Below are 12,292 nucleotides of genomic sequence, written 5' to 3'. Positions count from 1 at the left end.
AACAGGAGAAGAAAGGAAGTGTGGCAGACAAAGGAAATGACTGGGGTAGCCTCAAACAATTGCTTCACTTAGAAGAAATGAATTAAACATGTTGGATTTACAGTAACCATAAATGACCACGACACAAAGCAAGTTGTCAAAAACACGCTTCCTTCTGGCCAGTGAAGTGTGCAGAGCTCTTGCAGAGCTCGGTGCAGACCCTGGGGGACACCTGCAGAGCTCGCGCTGCCCAGCCTTGCGTGCCCTTTGCAGGGGCTGCGGCACCCGCAGTGCCACCCCAGGGACCCGTTCTTAAGAACATAAATGCACTGCAAGGGGGGCCCAAAAATAATTCAGAATGAGTCACCATCATTACGTCCGAGCTCGTTTTGCACCACGACATCTCAGTAACACTGAAATAAGGCAAACAATTTGTGTGTTCTCTGCAGCAGGGAAAGGAAAAGCAGCAGCAGGCAGACAGGCCGGCACTGCAGCTGTCAGCTCGGAGCGAAGCAGAGCGGTTGCAGTGAGTAACTCCTTTCCTGAGACCTCACAAGACAGTGGTGTGAGGAGGCATCTCCCCGCTCCGCCAGGTGAATTCACATGAAATAAACACTAGTAAGAGAAGTGCAAATTATTACGCCCACTCACTTCCTGAGGAGCAACCAGAAGATGAATTCAGTTCTTGCCAGGATGAAGCCTCCCAGGTCCACCCACCCCTGCAGCTCACACACAGCTTCACCAGCACAAAGGCAGCGCAAGCGTGAGACAGCCCAGGACGGTTTGTCAAGCACAGAGCTGAGCGTGGCAGCAAACAGCAGCTGGGGGTGCCAAAGGCCAGCTCCACAGCCCACAGACAGATCCAGGCAGCATTTGCTGTCCCCTGGAGCGCACCAGCGCTCAGCAAGGCCCCCGGCAGGTCCCTGCCAGGTGCCCTATCCCTACCGCAAGTCACACAAGGACTACAACAAAGAACCCGTAGCCAAAAAACCACCTAGTCCTTAAAATAGAAGCAGGTTTCCTAACTCAACCCCAGAGCAGTTCCAAGAATGCCTTGAGTAAGAAGCTGCCGATTCACCGCTGGTTCCTGTAACCTCCTCCCCGCCCCCACGTCACGCACTCAGCAGCTCCGCGGCCGCTTTCAGTTGCGTCTCCCGGCCCTGAGCTGCCGCTGCGCCCCCTGCCAGCCCCCTGCCAGCCCCCTGCCACCCTCCTGTCACTCCCCTGCCGCAGAGGGACACAGTGCCCACCAGGCGAGGAGGCCAGGGGCCAGCAGACGGCACAGGTTTGGCCATCCCTGCCACCAAAGGCAACAGCTGCAGCAGCCGCCCGGTGCCTGAGCCCCGCAGCAGCAGCAGGCTCCCCACGGCCAGCCAGAGGCGTGCTGGGCAGCAGCCCCGAGGATTGCGCTGCCACGCGCTTCCTAAGCGGCCCTGCAGCAGCCCTGCAGCCTTTCCCGTGCCTCTAGCTTTATGGCCACCTGGCAGGATCTGCTCAAACAGTGACTCACCTTTCCAGAAAGAGGAAGAGCCGTTTCCCAGCCGCCGCTCAATAGCAGCACTGCAGGTTTATCTCGGTGCAAACAGCCACCTGCCCGCACTCTGTCACCTGATGCTTCTGTGGAAGAGGCCCTAACCCTAAAAGATAGGCCTGCCTCACCTGCAGCACCGCACCCAGAGCGCTTCCGCGGGCCCATTTCGTGGCATCGCCCCCAGGAAAGCTGCTCCCACTGCCCAGGGCTGCGTCTCCCACCCCACGTCCCCGGCAGCCTCACGGTGCTGAGCTGGGCTGCTGGAGCTGCACCCGCACCCAGCAAAGCTCCGGACAGTCACAGCCCCGCAGGAGCACATGGTGCAGGAAGCTGGGCTGGGGGATACAAAACTCTCAGGAGGAGCTGGAAGGGTTTGCAGAACACCAGCCGCAGCACAACCGCGTTGGGGGCGCATCAGCTGGATCCCACGGGAGGCTGACTGAAGGGTGGCCTTCACCTCAGCCCAGGGCGGTAACAGGCGCCCTGTGCCGCTGCAGACGCGTTGTGTCCCAGCAGCCAAGCCCCAGGCGCCTTTCCTCTGTCCCCAGGCTCACCCCTTTTCCCCTTTCTGCCCTGTCCTCTCTCACACACTGCATCACTCCTGCAGAGGAAAACGGAATCAAACGCGGGCCAAAGGGCAGAGCGTGCCAGAGCAGGGAGCCAAAGCTGCCCCGTCCTGCACCCCACAGCAGGAACGGGCACGAGGCGGTGGCACCAGAGCCTGCCCCTCCTGCCAAGCCCCCGAGCCTCGTGCTGCTCCCCCAGACGGGCACAGCCAGGCCAGGAAGGGGCTGGCTACCAGGCGGGTGCCCTGTGGTAGCCTGGAGAAGCAGCCCGTGCTCAATCCATGCCAAACCACAAAGTCCCACTCGGAGCCAGCAGTGCCCGGCAAGAGGAGGAACCTGCAAACCACAGAACCCTTGAGCACGTGCTTCCTGGAAGGCAGATCACTCACGACTTCCCAGCCAGGCAGGCACCTCCTCAGCAGAGCCCCCGGAGGGGGACAGGGGTTTTAGGGCACCTGAGGTGCCGGTGTCACTGCTGTCGAGGCACAGCGCTCGGCAGGAAGATTTGTAGTTTCTATATATAGGCAGCCCCGTAACACTCGTTTGTTTTCTTTAGACAAGAGAAGGCCGAATCAGCAGCTTTCTCTCCTGCCACCTCTGAACCTTCTTCCGAACAGCGCTGCAGGAAGCAGGGCAGATAGAGGCATTCCCACAATCTCCTTAAACAAACAAACCCGGATGAACTACCGGCCATGGCCCCCGAACAGGCCTGCGCTGGCTCCGGGGCCGCATCCTTCACCTTCCCATCAGACACGCTGCAAACAACGCGGATGCCCCTCAGCACGCCGCAGAGCCGGCCGGGGAAACGTGCGTGGTGCCGAGTGCCAGGCGGGCAGCGCTTACAGGAACAGAGCTGTCCTGGGGGACCCGGAGCCACCGCAGGAAGTGACAGCGCAGCGGAGCTCTGCCTGCCGAGGCCTGGGGTAGGAAAGGCGCCGCGGCACGCGGCACAGACGTCTCAGCTGAGCCGAGGGCTGCGCTCAACCGCGACTCCGAGTCATTCTGGGAGGTGCTGCACCAGCATGCCTCAAACGGGGCGACCGTAAGAGGCACGGCACTGGTAAAGTCACAGGCGTCAGACTTCTTAAAAAGACACCCCTGCTCCAGCAGAGATTTGGCACGTCCCAAACTATTTGCATTAGTAACAGCTACTGCCGAGTGGCCAAGTGTTTCCTACAGCGTCACGTAGAAGAGAACAGTCAAATTTAGAGACTACCAGCAACAACCAGTCAAGGGAAAATATTCACGCTCTGCTCAAGGTGGTGGCGGGCTTGTCAAAGTTGTGCCTTTTCTTTCCATCAAGTAAGAAGGAAACTGGAGTCTTCCACAGAAGACTATGATGGCAGAAATTGTTTTCATTTTTAAATTAACTGCATTTGAGGCAAGACATGACGCTGCATAGCTGTCTCCTGAGTGATCCAAACACTCAGGTTTGTGCAAGCCAAGTGTTCGAGCCCTGGATGAGTAATCTGGCGGTGAAATCCAGGCTCAGCACCCAGCCATCCCCTCGCTAGTCACACACCCCAAGCATATGGAAAGGCTCACATGCGTTCTGAACGAGTCCCCTTGAGAAATGGGCATCTTACCTTTGGCATGGAAAGTCCACCCAGCCCTCGAGTACTCCTGCAGCTGGACCCTCTCCTGTTGGTGAAGGTAGCAGACCTCACTGTAAAACTGGTGTTCTATGTAAACATAGGCAGCAGGGATGGCGCCTGCCACCCCTTTGGCACCAAAAAAGCCATTCACCTCTGGTGAGGCCAGGAGAATCCGATACTCTGCCCGAGTGCCCAGAATGAGGTCCATGTAAGCTTGTGTCAGGTTGAAGTAGCCAGTGGTGAGGTATATCCTGGCATCCCGCTCAGCCTCTGTCAGCAGCGTCTCTGTGACCATCTCGTCTATTTGAATGCCAAAAGGTTTCATTTGGATTAAGGGATAAATCCAGGTGTCAGGTTCTGGTTTCAGACCCCCAGATGCTTGAGAGCCTTGCTGGGATAACACGGAGTTGCTTTGCTGACTGCTGTGGAAAGTCTTTGCGTGCAGGAGTTCTTGTCGTGTCCTGGCAGAGTTGATCACTTCCATGACCCTGCGATTTGCTATCTCACAGTAAGCCACCTTGTCCCCTGCAGGAAAACCAGGACAGGTCGCATTTAGGACCTAATAGTTCCGAGCTATGCACCACCTATGACATAGCAGGAAACGCTAATGACAGGACATCAATATCAGAACAAAAAGGAGTTTTTTGACACAAAAACCAAACAACTTTCTCCTCTATGCCTGAGAAACAGATGTTTCAAAGGCAGCTAGGAACTGTGCTACAAACATCCTGATAGATTCCGTTACAAAACTCTAGCAACCTTGTTTTTCCTAATGGATGGCACAGAAATGGGATGCCCCACAGCCTGTAAACAGAGGTCAGACGCTCTACAGTTCACAGATGGGTAGAGTTCACATCCTCCTTAAATAAAATGCTGGCCCTCCTCTGGATCCTATCACCCAACCAGACAGGGAGACTCCCTCCTACCTTGGTACGGGTGCACCATCCCCTCCATCATCTGGACTGTATCATCCTGCTGTAATTGCAGAGACACATCTCCAATTGCATCCACTAGCTCCGTGAAGAAGTCTGCAATCTCAGGAGAGTCCTGCAGGAGAACATAGCGGTCCTGACGATTGGTGAAGTACAAATCACTCAGGTTTGCACTAGGAGAGAAAAAGGAGAGCTGAGTTCCAGAACAGAGCATATACTTGTGATCCTGAATGCCCCAGCTGAAGCTGCAGATCACACTCCGCATATAACAAGACTAAAGCACAAACTGGCCATTTCCTTTTGAATCTTGAAGATTTTGTTTTGTTTTTGTTTTTTGAAAAAGGCTGTCTTTCTTATGAGAACCTCGTGTGACAGACCTATGGTTGCTCTTCCGTATCAGAAGAGCATTGCTATCATCATTACAGAAAAAACAGATGCAAATACTGAAGTTCAGACAATACTGGTGGTACGCATACCTTGCATCAAAACCTCAGCTAAATGAACCACAGAAAGGCCTGGAGAGGAAAGGACTCACCCGCTCAGGATCACATTATCATCAAAGAGATAGACCTTGATGTGCTGCAGCCCAATGGTCTCATTAAAACGCTCCGGAATCAGGAGCTTGAGAAGTCCACGCAGGTTTGGGGTGTGAAAGAGGGAAACACGGACTTGTTCGGGGAATCGCTGCAGCAGTGGAATTAGCATTGTCCGAGAGTTCTTCCTGCCTGGGAGACACGGGAGTTACACACACGGGATCACACCATGCAGGGAACACACCTTGGCATGGCACAACTCCTCAGCTAGGAGCTGCTTACAGAATGAGCACCTGCCTCATCTGCAGGTGCCTAACTTTTTTTTTTTTTAAAAAAAAAATCACTTTCATTTACACTTACATCAATATCAAATTATCCAGACCTGTACGTTTGTTGATGAATGGGCCTTGCAAATGATGGGCAGGACTGACACTGCCCACACCCAGCACTAATAACACGTGCTACAAGGAGTCCCCACAAAAGGTTAAGTGTACTGCTACTTCCAACAATTCCCCCACTATCCTTTAAAAATGAAAACATAAGAGCATGATGGATAAGGGCAAACATGCTGACAAGTGAACTGAACAAGCAAGAAAGAACAAGTTGCACAAAGCAGTCAGGAGCCAGAAGATCACTGGCCAAACACCTATTTTCTTTAAAAAAGCTGCTCATCCTGAAGATTTTCTGGGAACGTGCAGTTACTGGTATACAAGAGGACAGGTTTTGAAACACGTGATTTAAGCCTGCAGGTCCAATCAGCCAAGGCAGCCTCTCTCTTAAAAATGACAGCACGTCCAGCCCAACTATAGAACAAGCCTTTGAAGACAGCAGAGCATCACAATACCTACCCCGAGACCCCCTGGTGTAGTCAAGAAGAATGGAAACTCTGAGGTCTGGTGATTCTTTTGCTTGCAATGATTTCTCCAGTGTTTCTTCTAAGCAATCCACCTGCGCAGAGAGATTGTACCACTCATTACAGAACGCAAACGAAGCTTTATAAGGAAAGTGTTCAGAAACCAGGAGTCAGTGGTCACGAAAGTTTCCACACCCTACTCTAAGTCTTTCCTAGTCATGCAAAACACTGTGGTTTAGGCTCTGCATCTGCCAGACTGGCATCCTACTCTATCAGCCTAGAGCAGCATATGAAAGGGCATCAGTTCTATGTGCATAATCTCAGGCCTCTGAACAGCAATTTAATTTAGCAGAAAAAGTTCCAACGTCATTCCCAAACTGCAGATTTGTGTTACGAAAGGAAAACCTTGGGAGAGTTCACAAACGATACAGAGGCGGTTTTATTCCTTAACCTTGAGGCTGTTTGTCACATGCAAATTCAAATCCTGTGTGCAAGCCCAGACAAAGACAGGCATAAAATGCTGCTCAGCACTCTGTCCACCTTTACCCTGCTACAGAATCTGAATTCAAACATAAGAATTTGGCCAAGGTCAGGCTTCTCCCTAAAGGACTTAGGGAATGCTTTTGTTTCTAGAGGGAAGGACAGGAAACAGAAAAGGTAAACAACATGAAGCAAAACTGACCTCTGTCTTAAATGCAAAGAGCTAGCAACGCATCAGAACTCACCATTTGCAGGATAAAACACAGCACTACATTCATACAACTTTAATTATGTTCAAGAAAAATGGCAAGGAAAAAAAAAATCACGCGTGATCCCACAGTTCTTCAAAAACCCTTTGAACACTATGCCAGTAACCTCTAGCAGTCTGAAATATCCAGGCTCATTACCCCATGAAAACATTCACGAGTTACGTGGCTCTGTACTGGGCTTAGAAAAAACTGCCTACACCTCCCTTCTCCATGCCAAGTGCAAGGACACAAACACAGCCAGGAACCATGAGACAGCTCTCAAGGAGAGGAGAAAATGTGTGTAAATGTTTTTGCAAGGGTAGGCATTTTCTTTCTGCATTCATTTTCACCCCTTCCCAACCCCTTCCCACACTCACCAGCTCCTGCTCGAGGAGCCCCGTTCCCAGGTACAGTGAAGCCATCACCACTCGCTGCTTGGCTGTTTTTATCTGCACCTGAGAGGAGCAGAAAATAAATTCAGGTTCATCCTCGATCGCTGTGATCACTAGGAGCTAACAATTCAAACCACAGAAGAGCCGTAGTTCCCCCCGAGGAGGAGCACTTTGCCAGATCACCACAGTCTGCACAGAAACAACAACACACTGACAGCACGGACGTAAAACACACGGGTCTTTCCAGAGCAGGATCAGCACCGCTGCTGCATCCAAAAGCTGAAGTGCTTTTGGGAAGCTGAGGAACGCATTCCCTACGCTTAAAACTATCAAACACAAGAGCAGTTACACAGCCCCAGCCGCAGCCCTTGGAACGTATCACTATCACACTGGCAATCCCAGCTTTCATTCTGCAACTGCTTTAATTCTCCGTAGCCCGCCCTGTGAACTGGCCAGAACCTAGCTGGATCTAAACTCAGAGCTGTTCCTGTTCTGTGGGAGGGATCAGACCTGCAGAGGTCTTTCCCAACCTCAAGTCGTTTGTTGTGTTATTCCACGACCCTTAAGTCTTGCTCTCCAACAGCTTACTGCAACCTTCTAAAACATGTTCCAGAATGACTTGAACTTCCTTTACATACACGTTGTGAAAAGACTCAAGCAACTGAGCTAGAATTCTCCCCTCAGTCCCGCTACTCACCTGCGAGATGCAGCGTTACAGGACTCACCCTGTAACGACCAGAGGCCTTTGGGAGGGCCTGAGGGAGCTGTGCTTGCTGAGTGTTGCAGAGAGAAGGCCAGGAGTCACCTAGCAGCAGCTTACAGCTACTTGAGGAGCAGTTACAAAGACAGAGGCAAATTTTTCTTTGTAGTTACAGTCATATAAATATTTATATATACATATGGTAGCCACAGACAGTGCTTTGGAAAGTTCAGGTTGGACACAAAAATAATAATAATAATAAACAGCTAAGATGGCCCAACACTGGAACTGGTTACTGAGGGGGGGAATCTCTGCCCTTGACAGTTTTTAAGACTCAGCTAGACCCAGCCTGGCCGACCTGACCTAGTGCTGACAGCAATCGTGTTTCACGCAGAAGGCTGGGTTATTAACCTGCAGCTGCTCCTTCGCGCTGACCTGCCTGTGACGCCCATAACCACTGCAGTTCCCAAAACCCTTTCGTGCTTGGAACCCACAACTGACCTTCAAGAGTTCATAGAATTCAGCCGGGGATGAAAGCACCTTGACGTGAGAGCTGGAGATCCCAAACTCTGGCACCAGGTTCCTGATCCACTGGAACCTGTGTGCTCCTTCCGGACACAGGGAGCACGGCGGGGCGGTGACCACGGGGACAGGAGGGGTGAGCAGCGGGGCTAGGAGAAGCCATGAGGATCTGTGAAAAGAGAGGTGGGGGAGTTCTGTGTGACACAGCCTTTGCTTCCCACAAACAGCCCCCAAGGAGGTAAAGGAAGAGCCACAAGCAGGGCCAATACATCGGAAGGGTTCACCATAGCAAGAACGCCCTTCCCATACTTCCAGCAGATTCATCAAAACCAAATCTGGGATAGAAAACATACACAAAAGGGGACAGAACAGATCTGAACATCCTTGGCTCCTGCCCCTAACCGGCAGGGGAAGCAGGGGGAAACAGCTCATTCAGAACAGGACAGGGGCTAGAAGCTTAAGAGACTGAGCTGCCAGCTCTTCCAGACACCCACAGACCAGGAGCCTGGTGCTGCTGGGGCTGCCAGCCATCCCCGTCACCAATCGCTTCTGAATTCTGCCTCAACCTCAATCACACATGCACAGTTTTTCCGTGGTTAACTGTGATTTCTATGTCTAGCTTAGCTCTCAGCGGGGAAAAGGCTCACTTGTTTCTACTTCAAGTAAAGATGTTTCAGAACAAGGCACACTGCTCTAAAAGTTCCTTAGTGAAACAAAGGAACAAGCCTCAAGCCCTCAAACTCATCCAGAAAAAGATCCTGAACATGCAAAGTGCCTGAACGCAGTCCCAGCAAAAGGCACAGCACCAGAGCACTGCTCACGGGCAGCGTCTCGAGGGGCACAAGGCGAGGGACAGCCCCACTCAGCCCCACTCAGCCCCACTCAGCCCTGCTGCCCCCGCTCTGCCCCAGCGCTGGCAGGACTCCGCTCCTGCCACAGACTTCCAAGTGACGGGGAGGCAGCAGGAGGCTCGTTCCTCAAGAAGAGATTTCAGAACAAACTGCATTGCTCTGAAGTCACTCGAAGAAACCGACTGACTGCTAAGAGTCCCGCTCAGGGGGACGGCAAGAAGGAAATGGTGCTTTTCTCCTCTGGAGGCTGCGCATGCATGCAAGATCATCAAGTCACACAAAAAAAACCCGGTAGGAGCCTGTCCGCATGACAAAACCACATTTCAGCACAATTAGCAGCAACAACTCCCATGAGGTCCAGGAATCAAAGAGCGAGTGACCCAACTGCCTCCCCAGAGCCGACAGAAAGGGTCTGGGACTGCGAAACCTCCTCGCAAGAGTCCGGCTTCGGTCAGGCCAGCACGGGGGCGGCTGCCTCGTCCCAGAGGAGCACCAGGTCCCACGGGGCCAGGAGGCAACCACCAGCCTGCGGCCCACCCCGGCGCATTCTGCCATCACCACAAACCAAGGAGAAACTTGATAACGACCTTTACCAGAATTCGTTAGGAGGAACTTTTAGGTTTTACCATAATCCAAAGCCCAGATGACCACAGATTCCAGGAAGATGATTTCACCCAACTGCTTCATGATAAAACACTGGATCTTCACAAGGTTTCCGAGTACCCTTACGCAGAAGCCAGACACTTTGTAGTTGTGTTTCCTGGAAAATCCACTACTTTGTCACTGACTATTCATTGCAACAAAGGTCTGAGTCAGTTTGTGCAAGAATTCCTGGGATTGTGTCTTTCACCAGATCACGGGGACTAAGCTCAGACTGGACACCCGTAAATTTTACAGATTACGCAGTTCAGCTGTGAACAACAGAAATCTCCCGTAGGAGATGGAGGAAAAAAAAGGTTTTTTTTTTTCAAAGCGGAAAAGGAATACCAGAAGTGCTGGTTTTTAAGCCCACACAAGTCCATTTTTACAGAACTTGATTGGGACCTTGCCCAGCTCATGTCTCAAGGCACCAGCCACGTATGGGCCCAGTGTCCCACCATCCCTTTATCATTCCAGGGCACGTGGCGAACGGAGCCAGGATGCCCGAGCGACCCAAGTTCAGATTAGCATCCCCACACACTCTGTGAAAACAAAGCACACAGCTCACAGAGCAGTAACAAACTCAGGACTACAGCCTCGCCCTGCAGATTACAAATTATGTTCTCTACGATTATTCCCACCGAGGTAACAGTAGCAATTTTTATGGCGTTATATGACAATAATTAATCAGCAGGAAAAAAGAGCTATTTTCCTTATTGCTCCACTAGCCAGAGCTGGCCAATTGCCCTCGCAGAAGGCTGCGAACCCCCCTTCCTAAAGCAGGATTCCAAGCCATTTCCTGAGCTGCAGCCTCACCCACACCCTCGCTCCACCAGGCCAACGCTCGGCTCGTGGGCTCCTCTGCGCCAGCAGCACCAGCTTACAGTCAGACGAATTCTGTGCGGGTGCTGCTACCCGCTAACCAAACTCCCTCCGTGCCTTAGAGATCCCTGCTGTGTTTGAGCTGGTAATCCAAGACAGAACTGTTTGAACTCATTTAGTGTCACGCGCCCAAGACTCGTACAGTGATCAGGGAAAGCAGTATTTTGCTCCAGCCCGCACTAACAACGGCACAGCAGCCGCTCACCAAAGCGGCAACTTGTACCCAAAAGTGACTGCAAAAAGCTCAAGCACCAGCCTGAGTGTAACACAATCCTTCAGCAGCACACGACAACAGAAACCCTGTAACATTATGAAGAAATCATCAAAATTCCACACTTCAACAAAGGAAGCTTTCAGAGAAACAGAAACCAGCGGCGGGGGGAAACCCTTCCCGCGGATTCCACATCATCGCGTTAACCGGAAAGAGAAAACAGAACCAAGAGGAACCACCTCAGATCTCTTCTACACAAGAAGCTGACCCTAAATATAAACGAGGGATTTTTTTTTTGCATGTTCTATTTTTAAAAGCTGCGGTTTTGGTACCAACTCATGATGGAGCTGAAACACTTATTCTCTGTAAAACCTCATCTGCAGGGCCCGAGGTGAAGTGAAACTGCAGGATCCGGCGCTGTCCTTTCACCCACAGCCGCCGCAGGGGATCCACGCGCTGCTCACCTTTGTCAGATTCCCTCACGCCTTTCCAGGGCTCAGTTCAGTAATTTGTCTGCGCTAACAAACCCCGATGGACCCAAACGAGAAGTTGGAAAACCACCTCCTCGGCTTGCCAAGGGGAAGCAGCAGATGCTGGGCAAACACAGAGCTCTGGGATGACAGCGAGCGTGGCCACCACACATCTGCTGCCCGCAGGGAAGGGGGGACAGGCACGGTGCCACCAGAGCTGCCCCCGGCACACACGCGATGACCTCGCGGGGGCGGCTGCACCGGGGGCACCGAAACAAACCCGAAGCGGACAGGGCCCCGCTGCTGCCCGCACCACGAGCAGCGGGAGCCGTGCCCGAGGGTTCCCGAGGCCCCTTTATCCAGGGGTTCCGTCGAACCGCTCTGTCCGACCAGCCCTGCCCCGGGCCGCGGTTCTGCAGCACGCGGCCGCCTCTGCCCGGTAGCGGCGGGGGCAGCCCCGGGATCCTCCCCGCGGCACCGCCAGGGCCGGCCCCGCGCCCGCCGCTCCCTGCAGGCCCCGAGCGGTGCCCGGCAGGCCCGGGGGGGGCCGGGGCAGGGCGGCTCTGGGGGCCGCTCCCGGCGGTCTCGTAGAGGCCCGGCAGCCGCCGTCAGGCCCAGATCGGCGGTAACGGGACCACGGGGACCACGGAACCGGCCCCCCGCGGGCCGGGCTCCTTACCTGCGGGCGCGGCGGTCGCGGCCGCGGGACAGGCGGTCGGAGAGGCGGCCGAGCAGCGCGGCCAGGCCCAGGCGGCCCCGCGGCAGCCACGCCGACAGCCGCCGCCACAGCGCCGCGCCCCCCGCCGCCGCCGCCATCAGCCCCGCGCGCCTTCCGCTTCCGCCCGCTGCCATGGCGACGCGCCCGCCACGCGCTTCCGCTTCCGGGCTGCCCGCGCCGCGCCGCTTGC

At 53.6% G+C, this 12,292-nt stretch overlaps 1 protein-coding gene across 2 annotated transcripts in view; it reads right to left on the bottom strand.

Annotated features, from left to right (window-relative positions):
- Positions 1-12,292, bottom strand: part of PGS1 (phosphatidylglycerophosphate synthase 1) — a 15,983-nt gene extending 3,691 nt beyond the window's left edge. The window contains exons 1-8 of one of the 2 annotated variants that reach the window (XM_082775206.1): positions 12,064-12,292; positions 8,311-8,500; positions 7,095-7,172; positions 5,985-6,084; positions 5,139-5,328; positions 4,598-4,776; positions 3,823-4,196; positions 3,663-3,717 (exon numbers count right to left, since the gene is read on the bottom strand). In XM_082775206.1, coding sequence (XP_082631332.1) covers positions 3,663-3,717; positions 3,823-4,196; positions 4,598-4,776; positions 5,139-5,328; positions 5,985-6,084; positions 7,095-7,172; positions 8,311-8,500; positions 12,064-12,236 — 1,339 coding nt within the window. In that variant the 5' untranslated portion in view covers positions 12,237-12,292. Of the gene's footprint in view, positions 1-3,662; positions 4,197-4,597; positions 4,777-5,138; positions 5,329-5,984; positions 6,085-7,094; positions 7,173-8,310; positions 8,501-12,063 lie in introns of both variants that reach the window. The other variant, XM_082775205.1, reaches the window with a different exon arrangement.

The sequence above is a fragment of the Aythya marila genome (assembly GCF_965140915.1).
Source record: "Aythya marila genome assembly, chromosome: 18".
NCBI lineage: Eukaryota > Metazoa > Chordata > Aves > Anseriformes > Anatidae > Aythya > Aythya marila.
Note: the sequence above shows the minus strand (reverse complement) of the source record. Positions and strands in the feature narration are given on the sequence as shown.